Below are 16774 nucleotides of genomic sequence, written 5' to 3'. Positions count from 1 at the left end.
AAATTTTTACACAGTGGGTTAGCTCCAGACTTCTCTTGAGAAAAATTCCACTCGGGGGACTCTCTTGCCCCCTGAAAATCTGCTCTAGAGTGTTGGGGAGACACTCTGGAACAGTATTGGGAATGGCACTGGGGGTGTAGACAGAATTGGTGAAATGTCTCTTCTCTCCCTTCTCCAGCAGGAGTTTCTGCAGGATTGCTGTCCATCTTGTAAAAGGAAGGGTCCCTTCTGTTCACAAAACTGTAACTCTAGATGCAACCAAAAGTATTCAAGCAATATAGCTGAGTACCTGAGGTCTAGCATTGGCCACATCCAAGTCATGCAGTGTGACATCCTGGATAATTTCTTTCTTCTTGTGCACATCACCCTTTGGCAATGGAACATACTCTTCAGCCTCAAGGTCAAACTCTGTTGCATAGGTGTCACACCTGCCTTGCCTCTGTGAAGAGAAATTTAGAAATAACATACAATATATTTATAGTTAATGTTATTGCCAATATTGAGAATGACATACAGCTGATAAACAAAGGTCTTGTTTTACAGCTACGATCCTGACAGGCTTTGTTTGACAGTTTTGAAAATGCCATGCTTGTCATTGGAAAATGAACGACTGATCAAGCTATGAAATCCTACTGAAAGCACCTGGCATTTTCTTCACTTTTTTGAAAGCACAAAATTCTTGTTAAAGGACAAATCCAGCAGATTAGCTAGAGATTGGAGAAACTGTCCCAGACTCCTTGGGACATGGATGATTTATTGTATGATACAAAGTATTATACTCATCCATTAAACACCAAGTTATCTCTCTACACTACATTTTAAATCAGATATAAAGAACATGCTAACTAATGCAGCATTCCCTTCTAGATGCATATATCATGGCAAAAATAAAAGGAAGATAAAAGATTAAAGGCTCTATGCATATGTAGTTTTTATCTGTAAGCCACCCTGAGTTCCAGCTTTGGAAAAAAAGCGGAGTAAAAATAAAGATTCATTCATTCATGCATTTCTTATGAGTGTGACTAGTTATTTCAGGTCTTCTCTCTTCACTTATATCCTGTATGAACACAAATACACACAAGCATGAAGTTAAATATTAAAATGAATGAGAGTACATGCAGGGCAGCTGTAACCAGAGCTCCCACACAAAATGATCTTATTTGTGAATTAAACCATCACCCTCTTTAGAGGTGGCATTTATTTCATGCATTCCCCCTGCCAAAAGTCTTAGGCTTTTCTTGAGAAAAATCTTAGCTATCCTACAAGAGATGGATAAGGTTGTTAGGACACAGACCTTTGACCAAAGAAGATGGAAACCCTGAAAGAACACACACTTTGTTAGAGGTTTGACTGCTGTCTTTGCTTTACCTTGACAGCTCCACTGTTTGCTTCAATGTAAATCACATCACCAGCTTCTACTCTTTCCTTTTGCAGACTTTCAAAGATGCTGGGGTCCAACTGAGTCAGAGAAAGATAACAGTATTTAGATGCAAGAATCATAAGGCAAGAGGTTCTAGTAGTGGTGTTTGAGTCTAGAAAAATAAATGAATAAAAGCTTAATGTCTGGTGTAAGAAAGCAGGAAAATGTTGTGTCTCCTCTTCAAGCTATAGAGATAGATTCAGAAGACATGCTAGTCATATTGTGTTCACTTGCATTTTAGAAATGACCTAATGTATTCAGAAACCAAATTATTCTCAGTGTTTAACTTCAGCACTAGTGTTGAGATGGTATCAGAACTGTCTGATTTTCTTCTGTACTGTACTTTCCTGACGAACAGGAAATGATCTTGCATTTTGCCAAGATGCAAACATGTAGGAACCCAGCAAAAGGAGCAGCACCTGAAAATGTGATACACAGTGGGTTATAGGGTGGTGCTTTTCTTGGCTGGGTATTCAAATTTATTTCATTCTGAATACATGCGGGCTAATGGACCAGGGGATGTCTTCTGTAGTGTAATATTATGTCTAGGTCTACTGTAAACCACCCAGAGAGCGGCTATTACAAATGTAATAAATAAATAAATAATAAATAAATACTGTATCTGTGCAACTACATAAACAGGATTAATAGAAGCCAGAATGACATGCACTATTTTATTCTGTGTGTCTTTTTTGTTTGCTAAATGAAGGACTCTCCCATTTTGCTTTTTCAAAAGCAACATGACTGAATACACTCACTAGACTAGCAAAATGTGGTTGCCCTCAGATATTGGACTATACTGCCAATCATTTCTGGCATTGGCCATACTGGCTGGAGCTGAAGCTACCCCTGCACTTCACAGGAAAAAAAAGAGGCAGCTGCAAAAGATTTTGACTGCACTTTAATGTTGAATGTGAACAAACTAAGTAGGCATATTGACTTCTAAAAACATTTTATTGGGGCAATCTGCTTCTCACTATTTTTTTAGGTTGGTTTGTTTTTATGCTATGTTTTGTTGGTTCTCATTTTTTTGGTATTGATTTATGGTTTGTATGATATTGTATTGTAATTTTATTGATTTTTGTAAACTGCCCAGAGGACTTTGGTTGTTAGATAGGCTAGACATGAAACAAAATAAATCAAATGGCAAATGTTTTTTCTTCTCTGGGTGCCAATCTTAGCTTTCCACTATGTATACGTGCAACAAAAACACACATCTGAATCAGTACACATAAGTTACATGCAGGTTTCATACTTTTTTCTACATGTATGTACTTTGTAGAAAAAGTGTAATGGAGTGGATCCACAGTTCAGCACAAATAAGAGTTACAGGTGAGTAACTGGGCTGACAGAAGGTGATGTCCCTGCCACCAACTGATCCCCCAAATGCTTCACTAAGGGTCAGACCCCGAGGAATGAGGTGGGCTATAGCATAGGGTACTGAACTGGAAGGGGGAGCCCTAAAATGGAAGCAGCTTCCATGAGCTGAGCTCCTATTAACAGAACTTGTCTTTGCTCAATTTCCCCCCATGCCCACCATCGCCATGCCACAACCCATCCTATTCAGCAGGATCCCCGGCCCATGTTCAGGGGGCTGCCAAGGTAAGTATGGGGTGAGAAAGCCAGCTTGCATCAGCCACATTATACATGCTTAACTCTGGATCCAACCCAATGTGAGAGAAAGACTGCCAGTTATTGGTTTTTCAATTATAATAGTCTGCAAACTGGTACCATCATATTTGTTAAAATAGAATATTTTATAGTAACTTCATCTGCAATTTAACTGAAATTCAGCACCCATTGATATGGCACCAGTATAGATCAATTAAATTAGTTCTAACAGTGCAATTCTATACATTACTCAGAAGCAAGATCCAACGAGTTCTATAGGATTACTTTCAGGTAAGTGTGTATAACAGGGTTAGGAATCCTGTATTCTGCCAGATGTTCTTAGACTCTCAACTCCCATTAACCCTAGGCAGCACAGCCAATGTATTAGGGATGATAGGAGCTTGAGTTCAGCAACATCTGAAGCGCCATAGCCTCCCCAACCTTGGTGTATAGCATTGCAGCGCAAGTGCCTTACAAATGGGTCCTGGGCAATATCCCACCCAGGGCACATCTGCTGTGCTTCAGCAGAAGAACTACATCACCTACTTTCAAACCACCACCCATCAATTTATCCAACCAGGCAGGAAGTTACTTAGAGCACTATTCTTCAACCTTGGGTCCCCCAATGTTGTTGGACTACAACTCCCATCAGCCCCAGCCAGTTTAGCCAATGGCCAAGGATGATGGGAGCTGTAGTCCAACATTTGGGGATCCAAGGTTGAAGAACAATGACCTAGAGCACCTGTCAGGCCATGTGGTGGCATAGAAATACCAATATATGTTCTATTGCTTACACAATACCTGTAGTCATCTGTTTCCCTGTCCCTTTTACTGGGAAGGGAAGAAAGAGGGAAGATGCTAAGGAATGTGCGTGAGATACAATCATACGTACCTTTAGCTGCTTAGTTCCTTTTGCAGTTTTGAGTCCGATAATGACATGACTAATGGTTTTCCCATACCCTCCCATCGGGTTCTCAGTCTCACATGGAGTTAATTCTGTGACTTCACCTTCATAAACTTCCTTGGTTTCTTTAATCCTCAAGCCTGTAAAATATTGATTATATAGGTTATAAAATTGCCATTTATACTGAACTATTCTTTATATTTGCCATCCGAAGTCATCTTTACCATCTCAGATACTCTCTAGAATTATTTATGTAAAAACCAACAACCTGAAACAAAAGCCAAAGAAGATCCATTCATCACTCTGTCACTTAAAGGAAAACTTTGCTAAGGAAGACAAGCCACAAATTCTAGAATTATAACCAGCAATACAAATTTATCAAATAGCACATGAAGGACTAACATTTTACTTGAAAAGAACTGCTAAATAATTCTTTTAATTGCCATCTAGAATCTGACACACACACACAAAAACAGCAAGCATTAAACATTAATATTTACTAGTGGATTTTCCATTTCATAAGTTCACTAAGTAACAATCAGCAGATGCCAACTGCAAATAAACATTAGGCAAGCTTGGCAGTTTCAAAGTCTGCGGCTTTGCTTACTAAATACAAGGAAAATGACTTCCGGGAAGGGTGACTTAGCCTGTGCCTGCTTTTGAGACGGGCTCCTGCCTCAAAAGAAGCTTATTCAGATATATCAGTCAGATTTTTTTTTTTTTTGACTGATTAAACTTCTCCCGGGTAGGGAGAAACGAAGAGATTAACCTCAAAGCCTATTTTTGTTGGGACGACCAGATCTCATTAATTTATGGGACGAGGTCCAGCCGACGAAGGTGGGACGGATTTTCAACAACAAGCTCTATCTGATAAAGCGAACGTTCATCTTATCTTCTAAGAGAGAACGCACTAACAGGCAAGCACCCTTCTTTCTATATTTTTCTTTTACTTGACTTAAATTGTTGCTGTTTAAAAGAGATTTGCCAGATTGATCGGTTTTTGACATCTCACTGGGGAGCCATAACTTCTCTCTGCTACTCACTAATTAATAGCTTATCTCTGTTTTTGTTGCAAAAAGCTGTCCTGGATTTGCATTCTAAAGATATACACAGAAGAGGGATTTCTATTCCAGATTTTTATTTTGAAGAATATTATATTGTCTGAGACTACTCTCTTTTTGGTCTATTTTATTTTGACGAATCTGTTTCCTGACGACCGCCATTAATTGTTTCGATCCTGGGAACTGCATTTTGTTTACTTAAGCATGGAGAGATAAGGCTGTCTGCTCTGTTTATACTGTGATGTCACCAAGTTTGGAGTATTAACCCAATTGTTGCTGAAATAAGAAGTGGTTTTCCTATATTTTTCTTTTAAAATGGCAATTAAGAAAGTGGCTGAGAAGCTGGAAATAACTATGTTTCAGAAAATAATGGATGAGATTGAGATAACGAAACAAAACCTGCGACAGGGTTGTAAGGAGCTGAAAATTGAATTGAGTAAAATGAAGCAGGAGATTAAAGATATAGGGGTCCCTGTGAGAGAGGTGACCCTGGAAGGGGTCCCTGTGAGAGAGGAGACCCCGGAGATTGGAACAAACGTGGAACAGGAAAAAGATTTGGAGTCTATGGACTTTAGAAACAAAATCTATTGTTTGGAGACACAGGAGATTAAAGACATAGGGGTCCTTGTGAGAGAGGAGACCCTGGAGACTGGAACAGGGGTCCCTGTGAGAGAGGAGACCCTGGAGACTGGAACAGGGGTCCCTGTGAGAGAGGAGATCCCGGAGATTGGAACAAACGTGGAACAGGAACAAGATTTGGAGTCTATGGACTTTAGAAATAAAATCTATTGTTTGGAACTCAATGTTATCTCTGAAGAAATTAATGAAGATTCTAGAGATAAAGTTATCAATGGCATGGATAATCTTCTGGACTGGAATGATGTGATGGAGCCCAATATAGAGAAAATCTATGGAATTAACTGCAGCCATGTGACAATGGAAAAACTTTCAAGAGATGACCCAGTGTATTTTGAAAAAAAGAACAGAGATATGATTTTACAGCAGTATTTCAGCAACCTATTCAGAATGGATGGCAAGAAAATATTTGGGATAGAGGTAATTCCCATCAGACTCTTACTATATGACTATGGCTTTGACAGCAAGATTATTATGGAATACTGATAATGGAAGATTGGATACTGAAATTACTGGACTTAACAAGACTACTGAAGATGGAAGATGGAAAATGGAACTAATAGGGATAATAGAACAATGGCTACTGAAATTACTGAACCTAACAGATTCTGATGTGATGGATTAATTGAAATGTTTATTTTGACTATGGTTATGACAATAAGATTATCATAATTAGTAATGAGATGGATTAATCGATATGCTTATCTGGAAAAAAAAATTGATAGATATATTTCTTAAAGAATTGAAACCTCTCTTTGACTTTTTGTGGAAAGAATAAAGTAATGTTTATGAGATTTGATGATTAAGTAAGATAACTACTGGAGGAAAGTGATTTTATAATATGACTTAAGAGACAGGATTGTTATATATTATAGACTTATAACTGATTTGATCTTTGACAAATGGGAAGTCAATATTTTACTCTTTATTTTTTATTTTTGTTTTTTTTTTTTTCTTTTTGTTTAACTATTTTTGATTTTGTTTTTTGTCTTTGAATGTTTTATGATTTTGTCTTGTATGTTTTATGAAAATCTGAATAAAAATTATTGAAAAAAAAAAAAACTAAATACAAGGAAAATAAGGTTGCTAAATCAGATCACTCTCTAGGGTATGAAATTTTTTTTGATGCAAATTATTATTTGCAAATTACCCTAATTTGTACAGGAAAATATTCTGGAAAACCCACATGACTTGGTTGTATGAATGAAGACTTCCCTCAAGTTCTGGGGAAGCCTTCACCATGTACAACTAAATGTGTTAAGGCACCCTCCACATGTGCATGCTGTATGTATGGATGTTGGGGGAGGAGTGCACAATGTTGGGACAGGGCTACTTGTCACAAACCCCCCACCCCTTGTTTCAGTGTTGCTCAACATAGGAGCAAAGAATGGCCAAATAAGCCTATACTTTCAACCCTTTGGAACTCATTCCAGTATCTTCTGGAATGTCAAATTAACACACTCTTCAAAGCTGTCTTCTATTGCTTGCAACCCCAGAAATATCATCTGAGAATTCTTAATTCAAGAGGGAAAATCTGGATGATCGGACAACAATGAGAACATGTTTAGAACATTAAGTAGAACAGGCAGTGACTCGTTCTGAAAAATGTTTATAGTTATTAAAAGCACATTTCTCAAAAGAATGTTTTAATAATAACTTGGATTAGGTGAAATCAGAGACAAAATTCAACAAATGGGAGGAGATGAATTTCTATCTTTCCCTAACACCAAATACTTGTTAAGAAGCATCTCCATGCTGACATCCAGGGAATGTGGATCACTAACAATGTGGCTGGCTGTTAAATTATTGCTTTCTCTAAGAATGACAACATGGATGACACAGGTTTCAACTGCTGGTTCAAGTTTCCAAATCTGACAGGGAACTTCATCACATCAAGGAAATATTGCAGACTGTGCTCTATCTCTGGGCTCTCTCTCCCTCAACCCTGCCAATTTAAAAGACCACCGATGATTGAGAGTCTCTTTCTTACAGAAATCAATGGGCCACTTTTTTCAGTTGCAAGAACTGATGGAAATGTTTCTTCACCTTAATGCCATTCAATACTAAAATGAAGATCGTGGCCCAGGGGAATTAACAGATGTTGGGCTCAGTAATAAAAATAACTGGGCTATCTTTAAGTAATCCAAATGTCTTTAAGGGATAGTTCTGTCAACAGTAAGTAACACAGGAAGATATTAGATGCTCAGTGTTTTGCTTACAAATCCAACTCTTCCTCTTGACAAACTGAAACAATTCAATTGACAAATCCAAGAGTACTGAAGAGAAAATTAACCTAATTGACAAGCTACTCATCGTGTTAGGAATGAACACCTCTATTTTGTATGGGAGCATGCTATGAGATAGCAAAAAGGTAGAGTATCACTCTTGTGCTGTTTTTGACTGAAGTAAGATTCTCTTCAAGTGCTAGAATGAAGAAAACATTCATAGAGCTTATGCAAACATGCTAGCAAAAGAGTCAATAATTATTAAGAATATGAAAAACTGAATCAAGAGATGGTCTACTGATCAAACCAAATTGTAACATATATATGCTATACATTCAACTGAAAAAAAAATCAACAACAAAAAAATCAACCATGCACTGATATTTTTTGTTTTGTTTTAAGGTACTTACCAATTGCTCTTCTGAAATTTTCCATCAAGACCTCTGTCTTCTTTATTTCAGTAGAGTACACTTCACTTCCAACCATAGGACAAAAAGGAACTTTGCTACCCAATTCCTGAGCAATAGCTAGAGCTAAAGCAGTCTATGAAAAAAAAGGTCATAAGACACTGCTATTATATATACGATCTCCAAATTTTAGAGAATTTAAAATAGTTGTAGAAAGAAGATAGACAACACATTTTAAATTTCATTAAGTGAACAATTTGGCTCTGGGTACAGAATTCTTGTGAGCAGAATGCTGCTTTAAGGATGGTACTGCTGGAGGCAGAAGTGAGGCAATTTTTGACATTTCCTCCTTCCTTCTTTGCCCCCTGTAAAAGCCGTTCGGGGAAAGGGGATCTTCCAGAACAGTGTGGGAGGCAGTACTGGAAGCTGCAGGGAGACTCTGCAAAAATCACCCCCCAAATGTCTATTCCAGCAGGAGCCTCAATTTGATTTCAGTTCTTTCTTTTTATGGAAGAAACACTCTAGAGGCAATCTCTTCACTATGGCCTCATGGGGGGGGGAATTCAGAGGTTACTACAAGAAGAGCCTTGCTCCTAGCTGTCAACAATGCCTAAACGTGATGGTTCCTAGAACAGGCCTTTGTTTTCTGATCACAAAGCCTGAGTGAGCAGGGCGGGAAGATGAGAACAGGAGATACAAGGAAAATATGTTTCCTGATACCCAGACCATTTAGCACAGAGATTCTCAAACTGTGTTTTCTGGACCATTGGCAGATTGTGAGTTCTATTCAAATAGTTAACTAAAGATTGTAGAATAGTGAGGAATATCTGTATTTGGCCATGCACTTGGTTAATTTTTTTCTGACAACAGAAACTGAGGCCAGTTAGACAAGACCATATTTATCAAACAGGCTAACAGGGCACTGGCCCGGGAATCATGACTTTCATAATATAGTGCTGGCACAGTCTACTCATTTTTCCATAAAGATTTACCAGTCAAAGGAACCTTTCTCAGTGGCCCGGTCTGGGGCCTGTGATTTCCACAATACGGTGCTAGTTTTGATGTTGATGGAAAGGGAAAAAAATATTAAGTGGTCTGTTGAGATCTTCAGCAGTTGTCAAGTATTCCATGGGGGTAGACGAGGAGAATGTAAGAACTACCAGTTTAGAACTCTTCAGTAATTTGTTAGTTCTATCAAGGCTCTGAAATGTTTCACAGGTATGTGAATAGCTGCAGGCAGAAAAGGTGGTGGTGCATTTTGGCTTCAGGCACTGGTATTCATATGCAACAAACCAAGTTTCAATAATTCAGGATTAAACATGTTATTCCTCTACTTTTACGCTACAGCTGTAACACAACACCAAACTAGAAAAAGAATAGCAACACTCACTCTTTATAAAGATTCAATTATCACTTTACCTCTAAGCAGCTATTTGAAGTTGGGTAGCCAGAGTAACTGTATAGTGCAGACAGGAGACAGAGCTCAACAATATAAATTTGAGAATGATATCCAAAAATATATGCAACTGTACATGAGGGGAGAAGAAACTGCACTGTGAAACAGGAAGTCCCCAGTTCTAATAATGCCCCTACTACAAAAACTCACTAGATGGACCAACAACCATTAATCCTTTGGCCTCAGCTTCCCATCTGCAATACACGGATAAAACTGCAGCCTTTTCTGGAGAATCCTGATCTTTCCAGTTACGTATGCTCTTGTACTTTTAGACTACATTACTAGAATGTAGCTTACATTGGGATGCCTTTGAAAAATGTGCAAAGCTTCAATTGGTGCAAAACACAGTGGTAAGGTTGCTTACAGAAGCACAGTTTTACAATATTACAGTATGACGACTCCAAATTTGCTTCCAAGGCCAATTCAAGGGCTTTACCTTTAAAGTTCTATTCTGTTTTGGACCTGGATATCTGAAAGATCACCTTCTCCCAAATAAACCTACGCATATCCTTTGGTAATCAGGATAGCCCTTATTATGCCTCCTGCCTTTTTTTTTACCACTTATATACAGCTTATATTTAAATAAAACTCTAAGCAGTGTACAATGTAAGCCAAAATAGCAGATACAAAAAACCACAATCAATAAAATATAAGATATACAGAAGATGGGGACACATGATCAGGACTAGATTAGAGGCTGCCAACACATGGCACCTGCACCTGTTAAGGCCTTCCCAGGGGCCCCTGGGATGACTCTTCCCCTCACTGCAATTAGGCTTAATCTTTTATAGCCAATAGAATGCTTTTTCTAAGTATACTTGTAGTGCAGGGTGTGTGTGTATGATTTTAGGGATTGTCACAGCTGGGGAGGGAAAGGTTAACTCTCTCCTCCCCAGCTTTACCCCTCCCCTGAAAAACACACCCAGTGCTGCAATTAGACTTAAAATTAATCTTGTATTGGCTATAATAGAAGACTTTTTTCAAGTCTAATTGCAAAAGGGGGGGGGAAGAGTTAACACACAGAGGGCAACCTCATATACACACTCCTCAAATTGTTGGAGAGGGAAATGTGTGAGAGTGTGCATGCATGTGCAGTGAGGGGTCCCGAAAATGTTTCAGATTTCCACATGTACCTATGGGGCCCAAAAAACTAGTGACCCCTGGCCTAGGTTTGGAATGTACCACCATGCGGATATGGAATCCTCTTTATGTGTTGTGTGTGCTGAATCAAAATACCTTGTTTGAATGTGCTTTTTCTTATGCTTGTTGCTTTGCAGGTTTCAGTTTTTCATACTGTGGCTGATGAAGAATATAACGCATCCTATAGCCTACTCAGAAATAAGTTGCAGTGAATTCAATAGGATTTACTCCCAGGTAATTGTGTACAGGACTGCAGCCTAAATAAGCGTAGTTTACTGCATCTTTGTGACCCTCTAACTACTGCAAAAAGATTGCATGTTCATAGTGCCCTTTACCTAGGCCAGACATACGAAGCTTAGCTGTGATTATGTCATAAACTAAAGAATTTGGTTTCCACTACAGTCAACTGTCATTGTAATAAGAGAGAAATGTTCCTAGCCGCACTTATTACAAAGAAACCATTAGCTCAAGTGGGTAATTAAAGCCCTCCCACACATCTGGGTTCATAACTGATTCCCAAAGCATACAAAAATATTTAACATGTTCCCTTAATCAATACTGCTTTTAATTTACATATTATCTATAGTAAGTGGGTCAACCGTTTTGTTGGTCTGCTTCTCATTATCATCCCTTGAAACGACTTTAACTAGAAAGTGTGTGTGTATGTAAGCACTGCACATCGAAGGTACTGGGAAGTGCAAAGCATTTGACACAAGCTGAATTTAAGGCAGAAATACCTTGCCAGTTCCAGGAGGTCCTGCCAATAACACAGCTCTGCCAGCCATCTTCTTGCTTTTGATCAATTCCACGATAACACCACAAGCCTGTAACATTAAATACCACATTTATAGGAAACACATTTTTTTTACAAATGAATTCCTTCACGAGTTTAGGGACAGAGGGCCACTACACTGCACAGGACATTTGTCATTTCACAAATACAACAGCAGTACATAATCTCCTGCCTAGTTTGAGTAAATCCACTCAATACCTTGCACAATCACTACTCTAAAATGGTGAAAGTGTGACAGATTTGGCCAAAATCTCTCACAAAGTTTCCAGTAGCAGAAAAAAAAAAAAGAGAACTTAGGAATGCTGTTCTTTTTGTAGTTTCTTAACAAACGGCTCACCTGATACCGAAATGGTTAGTTTTCAGATTGAAGATATACTCAATGTATCGATTTAGGCATGTCTACTCAGAAGTAAGGCCCACTGTGTTCAATGGGGTTTACTCCCTAGTAAGTATGAGATTACATCCTAAGATAGATATCTAATACAAAGCTAATAAAAGAAATATGAACCCTGTTAAGGCCTTCTCTTTAGTATTATTTTATGTTCTGAGCAAAGTACCACATTTTAGGAAGCACCTTAACAAAGCTATATGGCAGGGCTGGATATGTGGCAGTGGCCCCAGCTCCAGTGCTCTGTAAACCCCACCAGCTGGTGGCTGGGTTTGGATTGCCACCTATTAGAGACACACAAGAGTATGGGGTAAGGGCTACTTCTAGCATATCTGTGCTTTGTTGAACAAAGGTGATTGAATGGCTGGCAGCCTGAACATCAGAATGTGAATAAGCCAGTTTCCCAATTATATAACATGAACTTGAGATGCATATCCAACAGAGGACAAACAAATGTTCAACTTAATTTTCTCACTTAATATAGGCCAGTAGTAAATGCTCTTCAACAACAGAAATAGATTTAGGTTAAGCATATAGCAGAGCTTCCAAACCATTAATAGTGGCTCAGTATGAAGATGACCTTGCTAAAATGACCACTGAATTTCCTCATTTGGGAGTTTATGAAAAAGTTACACCTGGGATGCGTAAGATAAAGGATGTCTGGTATCACAGCAGAAGTATGAACTAGAGGAGGGGTGGGGAACTCATGGTCCTCCAAATGTTGTTGGGTTCCAGCTCCCATCAGCACCAACCAACATAGCCAATGGTTCAGGATGATAGGAGTCAACACCCAAAACATGGGGGGAGAGAGAAGTTCCCCACTCGAGACTAGATGAGCCCTCCTAAGCTTATGATTTCCCCCCTTTACTTCTAAACTGTCAACTTGTCCAGTACAGTAGTGTAAACCACAGTTTATTTCATGTTTTCAAACAGAGCAGGGAACGCAACTGCCTCCTCACTCATCATTTCCCACTTTCTCCTCCCCCCCGCCCCGGCTTTCCGCAGGAGTCATACAGGGGCATAGGCTCCTGTATCAGGTAGGCAGCAGCCCCACAGACAACAGGCTTACAGGCGAACAGCCCGCAAAGAAGCCAGGCGATTTGGCTGCACGGCATGGGGCACTGGCGTGATTGACGTGAGGGAAGCCAGGAGGTGGCCTCCTAAGTGCCGTAGGGATCAAAGCCACTCTCACCTCCCGCGCGTTCTCCTGCCCGACCAATCCGGCTGCCGCTGGCTTGGCTGCCCCGCTGTCGTCCAGCCCCAGCCCCTTGACATGGCTGTGTGCGGCAATGCGCTGCGTCTTCGAGGTGCTTTTCACTTCTTCGATCTTCATCCCGCTACTGGCAAACAGAAGTAAAGGAGGCTCCGGTAAACTCAGTCCGTCTCTTTCCTTTTTCTTTTCTTGCCGACTCCACACGCAGATAACATGAGATGTCCGCGCGTTACCAAGGTTCCTGGCGCTCTACCATCTTGTTCCTGCCCCCTTTGAATCCATTGGATAATGATAACTCAGTCTCCCTTTCTTTTGGTTAAGCCTCTTGTCACTCAGAGAACATGGTTTAGACACCGCCCAAGTAATTCAGTTCTGTGCTTCTTCGAAGATGCTCCGGCTTCGTCTGGTAACTATAGAGAGAGAGTACCGTTCGAGAAAGACTGAAGCTAGGAAAGATTATCTGGAACATATGTACAGCGCTTTGTTTTTAGGAATTTCAATGTTAATACTAAATGTATCAGTAGTATTTGTAGGGCAGAGACCTTTTCACTTGGCGTTAAAACTACATGAGTTTAAAAACAAAAACAAGAAAAGAATTTCAGCATACTCCAGTTTCTTTTCCCATTAGATGCTTGTATCTCGGAGTCAGAAGCTATGTATTATTAACGTGTGTAATTATTATTATTAAATTTCTCACACCCTTCCTGGGTGGCAAACAAGAGACAAAACACTAAAAACATCTTAAAAGCATCTGTATTCTACCCTTTCTTCATAGAAGTTGGAGGATTGTGTCTCACAACAACACTGTGAGGTAATACACCCAAAGCCTCCCAGAGTCTTTCACGGCTGAGCAATTAAGATAAGTTTTCCACATTTAAATCACAGCACTGTAGTCACAACAGCACACTGGCTCTCAATCTAGTACCAGATCTCTAATAGTGTATTAAAATACTATCCACACGTGAAAGCATTCTATTAATATTCAGGACATGTTCACAGTCTCCTTCCGTTTGACTACTGGATTTTCTTATGTGTGGTACTTTTAAGTAATTCAAAAGGTTAAGTCTTTTGCAAGTTAGTTATTAGTGATATTTTCCTTCCAGAATATCTTTTTTTTCTTCATATGTGAGATGAGGAAGAGAATATATATATGACATTCTGAATTTAACCTCCTTAATTAAATTGAAGGGATTTAAATGTTTTAAAAAAGAGGGACCACTTGAGCCAACAAAATGGCTAGCAGGAAGACTAAATATTTCCCCTTGGGTGTAAGCTACATGATCTACAGTAGCCTTACCACCTTTTCTGAGGCAAATATGGATGACAAATATTTCTTAGGACTACTTCAGACCTTACATTAGACCCTGCCTGAATTCACAACAGTAGGACTTGGAGTACACACAGCTCTTCTTGTGAATTAAGTGGCCCAGTATAATATCTGAACCAGCTCTTCCTACAGTAACCTCATGAACAAAGAGAGTGGCACCATACATCAAAATGTAGCAGAAAATGATATGACCAAGTCAACAAATAATTATTTATTATGGTAGTACTCCCCCCTCTATGATGCACACCTTAATGTGGTGAGGGGGTTTGAAAGTGTCGAAGAAGCTGAGAGCAATGCCAACAGGCTAGGCTCCTAGCAGGGGCACCCAAGGCAGAATGGTTAAAGCTGAGAGATCGGACTAAGATGCATCCCGACTTAGAGGAAGGCAATGGTAAACCACCTCTGAATAACTTACCATGAAAACCCTATGAACAGAGTATCCAATGTGCAACATGAGACATTGAACTTCTCAAGGATTATTAATACCTTGGCACAGTCATTAACCAAAATGGCGATAATAGTCAAAAAATCAGAAGAAGGCTAGGACTGGGGAGGGCAGCTGTGAGAGAACTAGAAAAGATCCTCAAATGCAAAGATGTATCACTGAACACGAAAGTCAGGGTCATTCAGACCATGGTATTCCCAATCTCTATGTATGGGTGTGAAAGTTGGACAATGAAAAAAGCAGGTAAGAGAAAAATAAACTCATTTGAAATGTGGTGTTGGAGGACAGCTTTGTGCATACCATGGACTGCGAAAAAGACAAATAATTGGGAGTTAGAACAAATTAAACCAGAACTATAACTAGAAGCTAAAATGATGAAACTGAGGTTATCACACTTTGGACACATAATGAGAAGATAGATTCACTAGAAAAGACAATAATACTGGGAAAAACAAGGGAGTAGAAAAAGAGGAAGGCCAAACAAGAGATGGATTGATTCCATAAAGGAAGCCACAGACCTGAATTTACAAGATCTGAACAGGGTGGTTTATAACAGATGCTATTGGAGGTCGCTGATTCATAGGGTCGCCATAATTTGTAATTGACTTGAAGGCACATAACAACAACAAAATGGCAGTATTAAGTGAATCACAGTGCATTTTGAAAACATTTGGGAAAGCTTATGAAATGTGTTGAGATGGACTGTATTGAGTTGCAATAAACTAAATAATAATGTTGAATGCACTAGTTACTTGCTAATCTGGTATATGCTCCTCTTTGGAAATGTAAGAAAATAACTATGAAGCAAGAATGGCTGGAAAAATTGGGGGACTTTTTATTACTTAAATTGAAGGCATTTTGTAAATTTTCCAAGGCATTTTACAGTGGTAATGAAATAGGGATCCTGTTCAAATTGCTTTCTGCTTCTTGACAAAATAGATTACAAGGATTTAACTTGGACAAGTGTTTACACTGGACAAAAACTAAATAAAAAGTGTCACGTGCAATACAGTATACTTACTAACTGCTTAAACTAAAGACTTTGTTTTTAACTCATTAACCCACTGCTTTAGCTTGTATCCATGTTAAGGAGTTAGCGGATCACAAGCTTACAGCACAAACCTAGGTATATCTAGTCATTTTCAGTTCAATGGGATTTACAGTAATCTCATGTAAGTGTGTACAGGATTGCAGCGTCTAGTGATATTGCTTGCACTGTTCACTGTTCCCTAAACAAAATTGGTTTACCCACTGTCAATGAGTCCATTTTATAGTGACAATTTCTTCATGTTGTTGCTTTTTTGTTATCAAGAATATTTTTTCAGACCGCACAAGAGTTGTTGCTTATTTGCTAGGTAGAACTGAGAAAAAGTTGTAGGAATACCTTAAGCTTGAACAGCTTGCTCAATAATTGAATATAACCAATGTCTGATACAAATTTGCATATGTGGTTATAACACACCTTTGGGAAAAAATACTGAAGCCTAACACTTTCCTGCTCTTCACTGAGCATGCAATTTCTACAGAAAAGACACCATGCATTATTATCAATATGTTATTAAGAGAATGTGAAAAGCTGATTTTTTTGTTTCCTTGCTTAAAGCCTTTAAGCATAACTGAATATTCCACTAACCAGAAAAACAGTACGACTAAGAAAATTTGATCTATTGGTCTTTGGCTTTAATCAAATTATTTTGCCAACTTCTCTTATACTACTTTCTGTTCATACTAACCCACTCGATTGGGGA

The 16774-nt window shown here is 39.0% G+C and overlaps 1 protein-coding gene across 2 annotated transcripts in view; it reads right to left on the bottom strand.

Annotated features, from left to right (window-relative positions):
* RUVBL1 (RuvB like AAA ATPase 1) overlaps positions 1-13546 on the bottom strand; it is a 34557-nt gene extending 21011 nt beyond the window's left edge. Inside the window, exons 1-6 of one of the 2 annotated variants that reach the window (XM_061618363.1) lie at positions 13234-13546; positions 11598-11684; positions 8268-8400; positions 3924-4075; positions 1369-1458; positions 290-439 (exon numbers count right to left, since the gene is read on the bottom strand). In XM_061618363.1, coding sequence (XP_061474347.1) covers positions 290-439; positions 1369-1458; positions 3924-4075; positions 8268-8400; positions 11598-11684; positions 13234-13374 — 753 coding nt within the window. In that variant the 5' untranslated portion in view covers positions 13375-13546. Of the gene's footprint in view, positions 1-289; positions 440-1368; positions 1459-3923; positions 4076-8267; positions 8401-11597; positions 11685-13110; positions 13171-13233 lie in introns of those variants that run through there. The other variant, XM_061618364.1, reaches the window with a different exon arrangement.
* Positions 13547-16774: the final 3228 nt, after the last annotated feature.

The sequence above is a fragment of the Rhineura floridana genome, chromosome 3 (assembly GCF_030035675.1).
Source record: "Rhineura floridana isolate rRhiFlo1 chromosome 3, rRhiFlo1.hap2, whole genome shotgun sequence".
NCBI classification, from domain to species: Eukaryota; Metazoa; Chordata; class Lepidosauria; order Squamata; family Rhineuridae; genus Rhineura; species Rhineura floridana.
Note: the sequence above shows the minus strand (reverse complement) of the source record. Positions and strands in the feature narration are given on the sequence as shown.